We start from the raw sequence: 12,882 nt of genomic DNA on the forward strand, positions 1-12,882 counted from the left end.
CATTTTTTAATATCTCCCATGAAATAAGATATGCCTCAAATCTCACTTTAATTAATCTCAAGATATATTACAAAACATGTCATACATTGGTTCTTATGTGCAAAAAGTCTACTGCTTGTACAATGAATTAAAAGGAGAATATCACATAAAATGATAAAAATACATATAAATGAAACATTATAAAGGAACTCCCTTTTAACCATAGATCTTAGGGCTGAAAATAATTTTAGAAATTGTTTCATCACTTAAGAAGAATATTAGTGATTTTTTTTTAAAAAAATAGGAATTTATTTGAGATTTTAATAATTGTTAGAAGTTGTAAAAGTACCTTGTTTAGAGAATTTTAGTCTAAATTTTACATAGGTTTTTTAGTTGAATCCAATTAAAATGAGTTGCATATGGATTAGGAACACATACAAAAAATTATACGATTTTTAGAGCAACATAAGAACGTTGTTTTAAATAGAGAAGATGAGAAGAAGAAATTGGAGATGTCAAGTAATGTAATTTTAATTCAAATAATATTACTGAAAATGCAAATAATTTAATCGATAGAATTGAACTGCCAATATATCTCTTCTTTTAATACAAATAATATTTTTTTCGCTTTTCTTTAACACAAATAATATAGCCGAGTGAGCGGTCGGGCAAGCGGTCGAGCAAACAACGGCAGCGGGGTGCTGCTCCTTCGCCGACACGGTGCAGAGCCCCGGTGGTGACGGCCCAACAGGTGGTGCGACGGTGAGCGGGTGGCGCAGCGGCCAAGCGTGACGGCCCAACGGGTGGTGCGGTGGCCTCCGACGGGGTGGTCCCGCCTCCCCTCCCGCACCCACTCTCGGCACCGCCGTTGCCACCGGCGGATGAGGCGGGTGGCGGCCGAGCGCTGAGGCTAGCTCGAGCGCGGAGAGCCGAGTAGGCGATGGACGAGCGCGGTGGCCCAAGTGGACGACGCAATGACCCAGCAGGCGGTGTGGCGGCAAGCGGGCGGCATGGTGGCCCAGCGTGCGATGCAGCGGCCTTAACACGTGCTTCGATGACCACGACAGCTGATGGCTCACGAATGGCGGAGGGGATTTAGTGCCGGGCGTTGCTGGAGGTGGGGGAGCGGCACAGCGCGTAGGTTGAGGCGCCGTGGCTGATGGCGGGGCAGTGGCCTTGGGCGCGATGGAGGAGGCAAGGGTCGGAGATGGGACGGCCGTCGACGGTGGAAGCTAGCGGAGTCGATGACGTCGAGCAAAAATTGGGCGGCCCCGAGCGCGTGAGAATCAGACGGCTCCGAACGTGTGAGAAAACCGTAGTTTCAATAGGGATCAGTCGGGACGTTTTGAGGCTAGAGGAGGGGAGGTCGTACATCTATAGAAATATATATATATATATAGGAAAACTAGTATGTACTCCTGGGTGTATGTACTTCCATCTCTCATATACCATTTTTACACGTGTGTTATACTTCTTTATCACTTTAAATATACTTCATTAGTAATTATAAGATACTACAATACAAATCTCATAAAATTTTTTATGAAATTTCATAATTTTTATCATAATTTGCGTATATACTTCTTTTATGTATAAAAAAGAGTATATAGCAAAAATGAAAGGCTAACATTGAATTTTTTTTCATACAACTCATATTGGAGTATCTTAGAATTAGTATTAGAGTATACTAAAAATGATAAAAGAGTATAAAGTGTTTGTTTAGGTGGTATATTGCATGTGGGAGTACATACTCCTATGAGTATAGAATAGGTGTCCTATATATATATATGAAAATGTGAATAATTTAACAGTTGGAATTGAATTGGCCATATCTCTCTACTTTTAGTAAAAATAATATTTTTTTTCAATTTTCTATTAACACAAATAATATATATATATCTATCTATCTTATCCATTCCCCCCACCCCCTCTCTCCCGAGCAAGCGGGTGGCCGAGTGAGCTGTCAGGCTGGCGACCGAGCAGACAGTAGCAGCGGGGCACTGCTCCTTCGCCGGCATGGCGCAGAGCCCCGGTGGCGGTGGCCTAGCAGGTGGTGCGACAGTCAAGCACAGGGGCAAGCGGGTGGCACAGCGGTTGAGCGTGGTGGCCCAACGGGTGGTGCGGTGGCCTCTGACGGGGTGGTCCTACCTCCCCTCCCGCACCCGCTCTCGGCATCGCTGTTTTCGACGGCGGATGAGGCGGGTGGCAGCCGAACGCGGAGGGCCGAGAGGGCGACGGGTGAGTGCGGCGACCCGAGCGGACGACGCAGCGGCCCAGCAGGCGGTGCGGCGGGCAAGTGCGGTGACGAGCGGGTGGCGCGACGGCCCAGCGGATGGTGCAGTGACCTCAGCACGCACTTTGGTTACCACGGCGGTGGGTGGCGCACGAACGATGGAGGAGATTCAGTGTCAGGCGCAGCAAGAGGCGGGGGAGCGGCACTGCGCGTAGGTTGAGGTGTCGTGGTTGATGGCGAGGCAGTGACCTTGGGTGTGGTGGAGGAGGTGAGGCCGCGAGGGTCGACCATCAACATTAGAAGTTAGCGGAGTCAGCGACGTCGAATAGAAATTGGGTTGGCCCGAGGTGTGAGAGAATCGAACGGCTCCGAACATGTGAGGAAACTATAGTTTCAACAGGGATCAATCGGGAAGTGTCGGGGCCAGAGGAGGGGAGGCCGTACATCTATAGAAATATATATGAAAATGCGAATAATTTAACCGATGGAATTGAATTGGCCATACCTCTTTTTCTTTTCATACAATTTTTTTCACTTTTCTTTTAACACAAATAATATATATCTCTTTGCTCTTCTCTCCCTCCCTCTTTTTTTTTTTCGAAACGGCGGCAGGAGTTCCGCTGTTTTTATTAGATGAGAAGTAAAAGCGAGTCTGGAAAAAAGAAAAAAGACAGGGGCCAAAAGGGGGGGGGGGGGGGGACAACAACAGAGCTCTCCCCGAAAACAGAAACCAGCAAGAACAACCGTTGTTGGCCTAAAAACAAACTACTGGTGGCTAGAAAAACAACCAGGAAGGGAGAACAAACGCCCTGCGCTGAGAAAGAAAAACAGACATAAAACAGCAGCTACTAAGCAACACCCCGAAACTGCAACTGCTACTCAACAGAAAATCATAGCCCAGTGAAACTCTTCTAGTTGGTCCAAAGTCCTTTGAGCCACTTATTGTGCATCCATTGATTTATTTTGGAAGGTTCTACGATTTCTCTTCTTCTAAATATTTCACCAAAAGGTTATGACCACCCCGTTGAAATCCTTGCGTAGCTGCTTGTCAATTCTGTTTGAAGCTGCCTTCCTCCATCCATTCAGCGTGTGGAACTGACAGAACGGTGGCAAACCAGTTATATTTAGTCTTTGGGAGATAATGAATCAGACCTCCTTTGAGAAAATGCAATCTTTGCATATGTGTGTTGGGTTTCATCTTCTTGAACACAAAGAGAGCAAGTTTTGTTTCGGGGCCAGCCTCTTTTCGCCAAGTTATCTGCGGTGAGGATTTTATTTTGGAGAATAATTCATGAGAAAAGTGTGCATTTTTGTTCTGTTTTGGCTTTCCACAATTGCTGCATATTGTGTTTTCTTATTTGTGTCCCTTACACTAATCTCCCTCCCTCTTATGTGTCCCTTACACTAATCTCTCTTGTCCATTCGTCCCCCCTTCTCGCGAGTAGGCGGGTGGCCAAGCAAACGGTCGGGCGGGTGATCGAGCAGACCGCGGCAACAGGGCATTGCTCCTTTGTCGGCACGGCGCAGAGCCCCGGTGGCAGTGTCCCAATAGGTGGTGTGGCTGTCGAGCGCGGTGGCGAGCGGGCGACACAGTGGCCCAGCGTGGTGGCCCAACGGTGGTGCGGTGGCCTCCGACGGGGCAGTCCCGCCTCCCCTCCCGCACCCCCTCCCGGCATCGTAGTTGCCACCGACAGATGAGGCAGGTGGCGGTCAAGCGCGGAGGCTCGAGCGGGTGGCACGGGGGCCGAGCGTGGAGGCCCGAGCGGGCGACGCGGCAGCCGAGCACGAAGGTCCAAGTGGGTGACAGGCGAGTGCGGCGGCTCGAGTGGATGACACAGTGGCCCAGCAGGTGGTGCGGCAGGCAAGTGCGGCGGCCCAGTGGGCGGTGCGGCAGCCTTAGCACGTGCTTCGGTGGCCACACGGCGAATGGCGCACGGACGGTGGAGGGGATTTAGTGTCGGGCGCGGCAAGAGGCCGGGGAGCGGCACTGCGCGTAGGTTGAGGCACCACGGCTGATGGCGGGGCAATGGCCTTGGGCGCAGTGGTGGAAGCGAGGGTCGAAGATGGGATAGCCGCTGGCAGTAGAAGTTGGCGGAGTTAGCGACGTCGAGCATAAATTGGACGTCCCCGAGCGCGTTAGAGAATAGGATGGCTCCGAACTTGTGAGAAAACTGTAGTTTCAACAGGGATCAGTCGGGATGTGTTGAGGCCAAAGGAGGGGAGTCCGTACATATATAATAGATTCACAAACAAAGTAAATTTACTGGGTCACCGTCGAAAACATTTCGTTGACCACGCAACGTGGACGTCGTCCTTCCCCATGCATGCATGCAGCTGCGAATCCTCTCGGCTTCATGCTACAAAAGAACACCTCGAATGCTCCATGAAACTAGGAACTCCCTTTTCCCGTATGCCATCACACCGATCGGCATGGCTGCTGCTTCTCTTTGCGGCATCGTCGTCGTCCTCGCTGTCTCGACCTTACTCCGGGGCGCCGACGCCACGGCCAGTGTCAAGGAGACGTGCCATTTCACGGAGCATCCCAAGTTTTGCGAGAAGGCGCTGTCGAAGTTGGTTGAGCCGGAGAGCGAGACGGATGCCACCGGGGGATCCGCGCCGGCGCCGGCGCCAAGGCCGACGCCGGCGTCGCCATGAGATTAACCCAATAACCCATACATTATTCTCGATATACATTTATGCCGTAACTTCTTCTTTGCACGAATCGAATTATTACGCCACTTGTCGTTCTTGGCATGTTCTACTGCTTTATGTTTATCTTGTTAGCTGAATAGAAAAACACTAGAAATGAAAGCATAGCAAAAAAAAAAAAGTGAAAGCTTTTTTTATCTCGATTAGAAGTGAAAGCTCATCATCATTAAAATTTCATGTGTGACGATTACACACTAACCAAACAAATAGAGGAGTGAGAAAGCAACGTTTGGGTCGGAGGCAGAACTACCGTAGAAGGGTAACTACAGGCCCAATTCAACAATCTTAACTGGGTTGAATAATTGGGGCCATTTCAACCTCATTTTTCTGGGTCCGGAACCTGGGTATGATTGGGCCTTTTCTTTCTTTCTTTCGCGGGCTCCATGATCTGCTTTAGATATCAGCAAGCGGAGCTTTTTATCTTATATTTTTATATAAAAATTGTAAATATATGTGTCTATTTTAAAAAATTACAAATCTAAACTTATGTAGCATATTGGTCGCCTTTCCAATGGGCGATAGGTTTAAAACATAAAAATATTGCTTTCCAATACTCTCAAAATTTAAAACATTATTAAATTACCATGAAAAATTTTGAAACAATTATGTGGTGTAGAAGATACTATCATCTAGCTCTACATAAATTTTCAAACAAAAATATGACTTGTACAATAAGAAACAAAAAGATAAATTTCAAGATTGTTTAAGTTGAATTTATTTGGAGAGCTAGATGATAGTATTCTCTGCATCATAGAATATTTTTAGAATTTTTTATGACTATTTCGATGGTGTTTTGAATTTTGATAGATCTCTGTCGTCCTTACAATGGGCAATAGGACTCTAGATTTGCAATTATTCAAAATAGACATATATATATATTTACAAAAAAAATTAGTTTAAAAATACAAAAATTTAAAAAGTTCTCAGCAAGCATTGCAGGAGAAAACTACATGAGAGAGAGAGAGAGAGAAATGGTACATGCCTAAAATACAGCATGAACAAAAATTAAGTTCATTTTTTAAACGACTTACCGTATGACAGTACCCAAATATACACATGCAACGTAATACTTCCGTCACCAATATGCAATATTTTGGACATATACTTGAGTCTTGACTCCCAAAATTTAACCTTGACTGCTTTATCTGTGCCATGGTCAAATTCAAAATATTTTGCAAGATATGAAGAGAGAGAGAGTACATGAATTGTTGCAGCAAGAGTCTACGGACAAGAACTTAGAGATCGAAAGCAACATATGGAAACGACCAAAAATTCTTTAAACTAGCGCATCAACTCGTGCGGCTGCACAGGTTAGAAATTTAGCTTATGATTGAATTGTAGATATTTATGTTAATAATGGTTGTATGCTAAGATACATCAACTATTTATATTTAAATATTAGAATATAAAATATAAATGTAATTTTTGTTCATAATATTAGAATCATGTTTATTATTTGTGAATAGATCTAATTTATAATTTTCATTTTATGTGTTATGCAAATTGATTTTTATTTGTTTCTTGATTTTTTGAAATTATTATTATTTTTAATGTCGTCACCATATCTCATATTATTTTTTAAAATACATTATAAATTCTTTGATATTATTTTTGTGTGATAATCCGTAATATGTTTGCGTTCTGTTGTTTTAATTTTTTAATGTTTGATTATAATTGATTTGGAAAAGTGTGTTGATTGCTAACGTAACTAAGTTAGAGTTTGCTAACGTAACCTTGTTGGACAAATGGTATCTACAACGAAAAAAGAAAGGAAAGGTAAGACAAAAAATAGTCTTGGGGCTGAACTCTATTATTTGTTTTTAATCTTTTATGTTATTTCGTCTGGTTGTTGATCTATGGTTACAGTTAGTCAATCAATTAATTCGACAGTTGGATGTTTTGTTTTTTTATGAGAATTTTTAGGATTTTTTCTTATGATTAACATGGAGACACCAAAAGAAATCTTCAATTAATAAATATAAGATAAGATAGAAACTATTATATTACAAGCTGGTATTCACACACACGGCTATACGTATCACAAGTTTGTTGGCACCTTATGTAGCCGTTACCAAATTACTAGTTCACAAAGATAGTAAATTTAGCCGGTCAAAGTTTAAACATATTCGTTGACCTTGACGTGGACGCTTTCCGTACGCTCGCCATCCACATGCATGCAGCGGCGAATCCTCGCGGCCTCTCATGCTACAAGAGAACTAGAGAAGACAACACCTCGAATGCCTTCCATGAAACAAAAAATTCGCTTTTCCTGTATGCCTTCGCTCGCGCAGATCGACATGGCTTCCTCTCTTCGTGGCCCCATCGTCCTCCTCGCCGTCTCGATCGCCCTGCGGCTCATCACCGCCACAGTCACCGTGGAGGAGGCGTGCCAGCAGACGAAGCACCCGGAGTTCTGCGTGAAGGCGCTGTCGTCGGCGAAGCCGGAGATGAAGACGTCGGCTGGACAGGGCGGCCTGCCGGCGCTGGCGGAGCTCTCGCTTTCGCTTGCAGCGGAGAGCGGCGCGGAGACGGTGTCGTTCGTGAAGAACCTGGCCAAGATGCCCGGCGGCATGCCGACGGAGTGCCTGGAGGAGTGCGTGGGGAAGTTCCAGGCGGCGGTGGCGGATCTGCGGCGGTCCAAGGTGGCGCTGGAGGAGGCGCGGGACGTTTCCGGCGTGAAGGCGTGGGTGTCGGCGGCGAAGACGGACGGCGACACGTGCATGGACGACTGCCAGAGAGTTGAGGGCGGTTCTGAGCTGCATATCGTCGACAAGATCGGCGAGCTCGGCAAGCTGTGTTCCATCGCGCTGTCCCTCACCGATGCCTCCCTACGTAACCGCGCCGCGTGAGAAGACGCGGCCATGCAGCCACCGAGCCACGCCACGCACACGCATATATACCGCTGTTGTATCTCCCGTTGTAATGTACAACATATTATATAGATGATCCGGTTGTACTATCAATGGTTGTATTCTACTGGCACTATTGTATAGGAAGGGAAAATTCTATTAAACTATATAGATATATAATTTATTAGAGCTATTTATTTATATTAAAATTCGTATTAGAGAAGTATGTGAAAAAAAATTAAATAAATAAATAAGAATAACTGAGATAGGCCGTATGTCTCTATCCCATGCGGAGTTAAGTTTCCCCTCTTGTATCTGTGTTGTGCTACGTAGCCCTGAAACCGCTGTTGTTAGCTGCTGCTCTCCCTGTCGTTTGAAACAGTACTATTAGTTCCTCAGTTGTCTGTTGTTCCCCGTGAAAAATCAGTGGCAGTTGCTCTGGCTGTAGAGCGCCAATATGTGCAAGATAAGGCCTTCAATTTGGGGCTACTAAATATTTGCACCGTTTTGAAATCCGTCTGCAATGCTTCGAAGTAGCTTCTTCATTGCTCCAGCCACGAATTTCTTCTCCAGCGCTAGATGCTCAGGTCTTCGTCCGTGAACATCGAGCGCTCTTCTGCAGGGCCACCGGCCACGAAAGGGATCGATAGTTTGACTCTTGCCGGCCCAGCGGAAATGAAAAACTCCCGTCATGTGGTGAACACAGAAATCACGGGCTTTTCACATCAAACGCCACGCCGCGCGTCCTCTAAAGCAGAAATCGTTCGCGAGCCAGGCACGCACTTGAACGGACATGCCACCGTGTGAGATGGGTCATCGCAACCGAGGAGCTGACGCAGACACCAGCCTGCCAGAAACTGGTTGCGATCGAGTTGACACTGTCGCTCCCCATGCAAAGCAGTTGGCTCGCAAAACGCTCACGACCACACGTACGTACGAGGCATGCTCGCGGTCTCCTCGGTGACTCCATCGTACCAGCATGCACCTCCGTCCCTCCGGCATATATCCTCGCATGCCAGCCGTGCATTTCTCGCCCGCCGCTCCGCTCGATCGCTCCAACAAGGAAACATCTCGATCGCAACAACGTAAACGCACTGATCTCGCTCCAAGGATTTATCGACCAATTACGTATCGTCCATGGCGGCGAGATCGCCCAGTTGCAAGCGCGGCTCCCTCCTCGCCGTCGCCATCGTCCTCTCGGCCTCCCTCGTCGCCGCCGCCGGCGTCGACCTCAAGGAAGCGTGCGCCACGACGCCGCACCCGGACGTCTGCATGACCGTCCTCCAGGCCTGCCCCGACAGCAAGGACGCCACCAGCCCTCGCGCGCTGGCCGAGGTCGCCATCCGCGCGGCCTCCAACGTCGGCGCCGCGGCGGGCACCTTCGCGCGCGCCGAGCTGGACGTGGTCAAGGACACGGACATGTGGCAGTGCCTGGACGAGTGCGCCGAGGACATCGAGGAGGCCGTCTCCCACCTCGACGATACCGAGGGCGAGATCGACAGCGCTAAGTTCAATGACGTGAAGCTCTTCCTCGACACCGCCGAGCGGGACTCGTGGTCCTGCGACGAGAGCTGCCGGTACGCGCCCGAGACGCCCGTCAAGGCCTCGCTGCTCTCCAAGAACAAGGACTTCGAGACCATCATGGCGGTCACCCACGCGCTCATCAAGCAGGCCACCGAGGGAGCCGCGCCGGCACCGTCGCCGATGCCGTCGTCGCCATGAGATTATTATCAAATCATACATTATTCGCGACATATAGATATGTTGCAACCTTGGTATTTTCTTCTTCTTTGATCATCCAAGTCTTTTAGTAAGTTAGTTCTTTAGTCTTTACACATTTATCGATCTGTCTCGATTAATTAAATATTCACTGCTTGGAATGATTTATTAATTCATTTTCCGCGTCGTTCTTGACATGTCCTACTGCTTGATGTTATTTTCTTGTTTATTACTATCGTGTAGGAAAATATTAGAAATAACATTTCGTGTTAATTCCGGAGCGAAGTGTCATACTGTCATGATCAACAAACTTCGTGATTTTTTTTTTTTGAGATGATGAATAAACTTCATGTGTGACCTTATTTTCTTGGGCAGGAACCTGGCTATGGTTGGGCTGGGTCTCCTTTTTTGTCCCAAACTTTCTAATTTTCAAACGACCGTGTGAACATATGTGAACTCGTAATGTTTGTTGTGGCCTAGGGTTAGTGCCGGCAGTGGCTTCCTGGCAAGAATTTATCTGTTGCCGAACTTAGAGGGAGGTCAGCGGGTGATAGATTAGCTTGACGAAGGAGGAGGGTGTCGCCTACCACGGGCGACGAAGGACAATCGGATGGGCGCTGGGGTGGTGTGAGCAAAGATGGCACCATGGATACAGGTTAGCATAGCGATAGATTTAGTGGCGAGAACGATACCACATATAGGTGGTGGAGAAGGATAAGAGGTGAGGAGTAAGCACGTAGAGGATGGGAGGCTGATACAGTGACAGGAGACATGTGAGAGAGGGGGGGGGGGTTAAAGAAGTATAGCATGGCCTTTTTGTTCGCGGGATGGAAGAAAATTATATGAGATTGGGTCTCACAGAAAGACCCTCATCTCCGTGTGACATATTTTCTCTACTTCTCTCGCGTGTATTTAATCAAACCGTTAGATCCAGAACCAACAACGTGGATCATGATCTCATAAAAATCTTTCTGTAGAGGGTCTCATATAATTTTTCTTTGTCTCAGAAAAAAAAAGGATCGGAGAGCTTTCTTCGTTTCAGAAAAAAAGGAGAGGATCAGACATCTCAATGCATGGGGTGGCGCCGGGGCGGCGTCGCAACTTGCGACCGCGTCGTGTTGTGAGTGGGTCCTCCGCTTATCCAACTTCGAAGTAGGTCGACTCGACGGGCTTGGATTGGGCGAAGGAAAGAACACAGAAGCTGCTGCACTTGCACGCCTAACACACCTTGTCATCGACGTGTTTTTTTTTCTTATGTAGTTGTGTGTCCACCCTCTAGCAATTACTAAGATATGTACTGAAATTTTCGTCACTTCGAAAAATCGTAGGGCAGTTGTGGAAAGTACCAACGATTAGTATCGATTTTGATGTCAGCTGCTTTCATTTGTTCCGGTTTTAAAAGGATCATGTGTTTGATTCTCATAAACAAACTGTGACAATTAGTCAAAACAAACATGTGATGACGAGATTAAATCGCAAAACAAACATCCATGATCAAACCTCCTAACGTGCGGTATACAACCCAAACTGACAACTCGTCCAAGTCTACGATTCCTATACAATCAGATGGCACGTTCTCAGTTCTAACTGAGAGTAGTCCCACTGAAGAAGAAATATATATCCTGCTTTATGAGCAACTTGTGCGTCTCTTTTTATTGTCTCACTGAGGTGTACTATGTATAGATAATTTCCGTGGACCTCGAAGAAACAAAAAGAAAAGATCTTTTTAGTATAAACATTGAACTCGAGAAATGAAACAAGTAGCGGAGAGAACAATCATACATAGTACAAATGCACCAGCGACTAATCGAGTAAGATATAGGCGTCATTCCCGGCCCCGATCGCCGAGCACACGCGCCAACGCCGAATAGGAATAGCCCTGTCCATCGTTGACCAAGACTTGGGCTAAAAAATTAACCACGTTGCACGCCAACGAACTGGATCAGATCAAATCAAACACATTCGCATTGCAACGGTGTGCCGATATATACATGAGCTTCCGGTCGCCTTCACGATGTGGTGCGGCCAATTCCGGTCAACGAACGCCCGTTGAATATTGGAACGGCGGCCGGGCAAGCTACCGATCGATCTTATCTTTTAACAATCAAACGTGCCGGTGAGCGCGACGCGCATTCGATGAGACCGATCCACCACTTGCCGGCTCCTATATAAGAGCCTGCTCATCCCCGGCAAACCGCAGCGATATCACAAATGACACGACTGCATTGTGCTGTGAAAGCTAGCTCGACGCATCGGTTGAGATGTATCCCGCTAAGCCCAACGAGCCGGCCACCGGCGTCCCCGTCGGCGGCCCCGGCACGGCCAACCAGTGGTCCACCGGCCTCTTCGACTGCTTCGACGACTGCGGCCTCTGTAAGCACCCATGCACCCTCCCTCGCCGTCAATCGCTTCTTCGCTCGCCATCAATCCAGAGCTCTCATCTAATTAGTGACGATGATCGCCATGCGCACGCGTGTTGGCTTTCGCAGGCTGCATGACGTGGTGCTGCCCGTGCATCACGTTCGGGCGCGTCGCGGAGATCGTGGACCGCGGCGCTTCGTCGTGCGGGACGAGCGGGGCGCTGTACTCGATGCTCCTGTACTTCACGGGGTGCCACTGGATCTACTCGTGCACGTACCGCGCCAAGATGCGCGCGGAGTTCAACCTCCCCGAGTCCCCCTGCTGCGACTGCTGCGTCCACTTCTGCTGCGAGCCCTGCGCGCTGTGCCAGCAGTACAGGGAGCTCAAGGCGCGCGGCTTCGACCCCGACCTCGGCTGGCACCTCAACATGGAGAGGCGCGCCGGCGCCGGCGCCGGCAACGTCTACCCGCCCGCGCCGCAGCAGATGGGCCGCTAGCCGATTCCACCAGCGAACTCAGCTACTGGAGTAGTAACCTCTGTCGGGTCATCGCGTGATGAACAGTGAAGTATGCATTATATTTGTGCATGGTAAATTGATTATACATGTAGTACTGTATTTATTTATGTATGGTGAAGTCGCTTCTGAGATAGTCGATCTCAGTATTGGACGACAAAATGGGTGTGCATTTGTTTTTTTATGAAAAACACAATAATCTTTATGTAAAAGATCAGCCGGGGTGTACGTTCCATTTTTGTTTAGTGTATTTCTTGGGCCGCCGATTACTCCAATTCTGGGATGCTTTTGTGCTATGGTGTTGTTGTGTTGGTCGAGTGTTCTTCGTCGTCGTCTCATGCACCAATTTGCAGTTGCAGCAGCTCCCTACAAATATTACTTAGGGACAACCTTTTACTTACGGCTTGGACTGCTACTACTGCAACCCAGAAGATACCAGCAACTCCGAACTGAACTCTTCACGAACCGTGGGTCTTGTAGTAATAGGATTAGATGTAGTGCACGTTGTAACATCCAAG

The 12,882-nt window shown here is 47.7% G+C and overlaps 3 protein-coding genes across 3 annotated transcripts; all 3 read left to right on the forward strand.

The window, feature by feature from the left end:
* Positions 1–4,447: 4,447 nt before the first annotated feature.
* On the forward strand, positions 4,448–7,802 carry LOC133911299 (pectinesterase inhibitor 3-like). The gene is made up of 2 exons (XM_062353494.1): positions 4,448–4,721; positions 7,292–7,802. Exons 1-2 carry the CDS (start codon positions 4,541–4,543, stop codon positions 7,768–7,770), a joined length of 660 nt encoding a protein of 219 aa, XP_062209478.1. The 5' UTR covers positions 4,448–4,540; the 3' UTR covers positions 7,771–7,802.
* Positions 7,803–8,845: 1,043 nt separating this feature from the next.
* On the forward strand, positions 8,846–9,492 carry LOC133910829 (uncharacterized). The gene has a single exon (XM_062353076.1). It carries the CDS (start codon positions 8,908–8,910, stop codon positions 9,490–9,492), a length of 585 nt encoding a protein of 194 aa, XP_062209060.1. The 5' UTR covers positions 8,846–8,907.
* A 2,199-nt stretch (positions 9,493–11,691) lies between these two features.
* Positions 11,692–12,660, forward strand: LOC133913719 (cell number regulator 10-like). Its single transcript, XM_062356944.1, has 2 exons — positions 11,692–11,862; positions 11,979–12,660. Exons 1-2 carry the CDS (start codon positions 11,751–11,753, stop codon positions 12,344–12,346), a joined length of 480 nt encoding a protein of 159 aa, XP_062212928.1. The 5' UTR covers positions 11,692–11,750; the 3' UTR covers positions 12,347–12,660.
* Positions 12,661–12,882: the final 222 nt, after the last annotated feature.

Source organism: Phragmites australis, chromosome 3 (genome assembly GCF_958298935.1).
Source record: "Phragmites australis chromosome 3, lpPhrAust1.1, whole genome shotgun sequence".
Classification (NCBI taxonomy): domain Eukaryota; kingdom Viridiplantae; phylum Streptophyta; class Magnoliopsida; order Poales; family Poaceae; genus Phragmites; species Phragmites australis.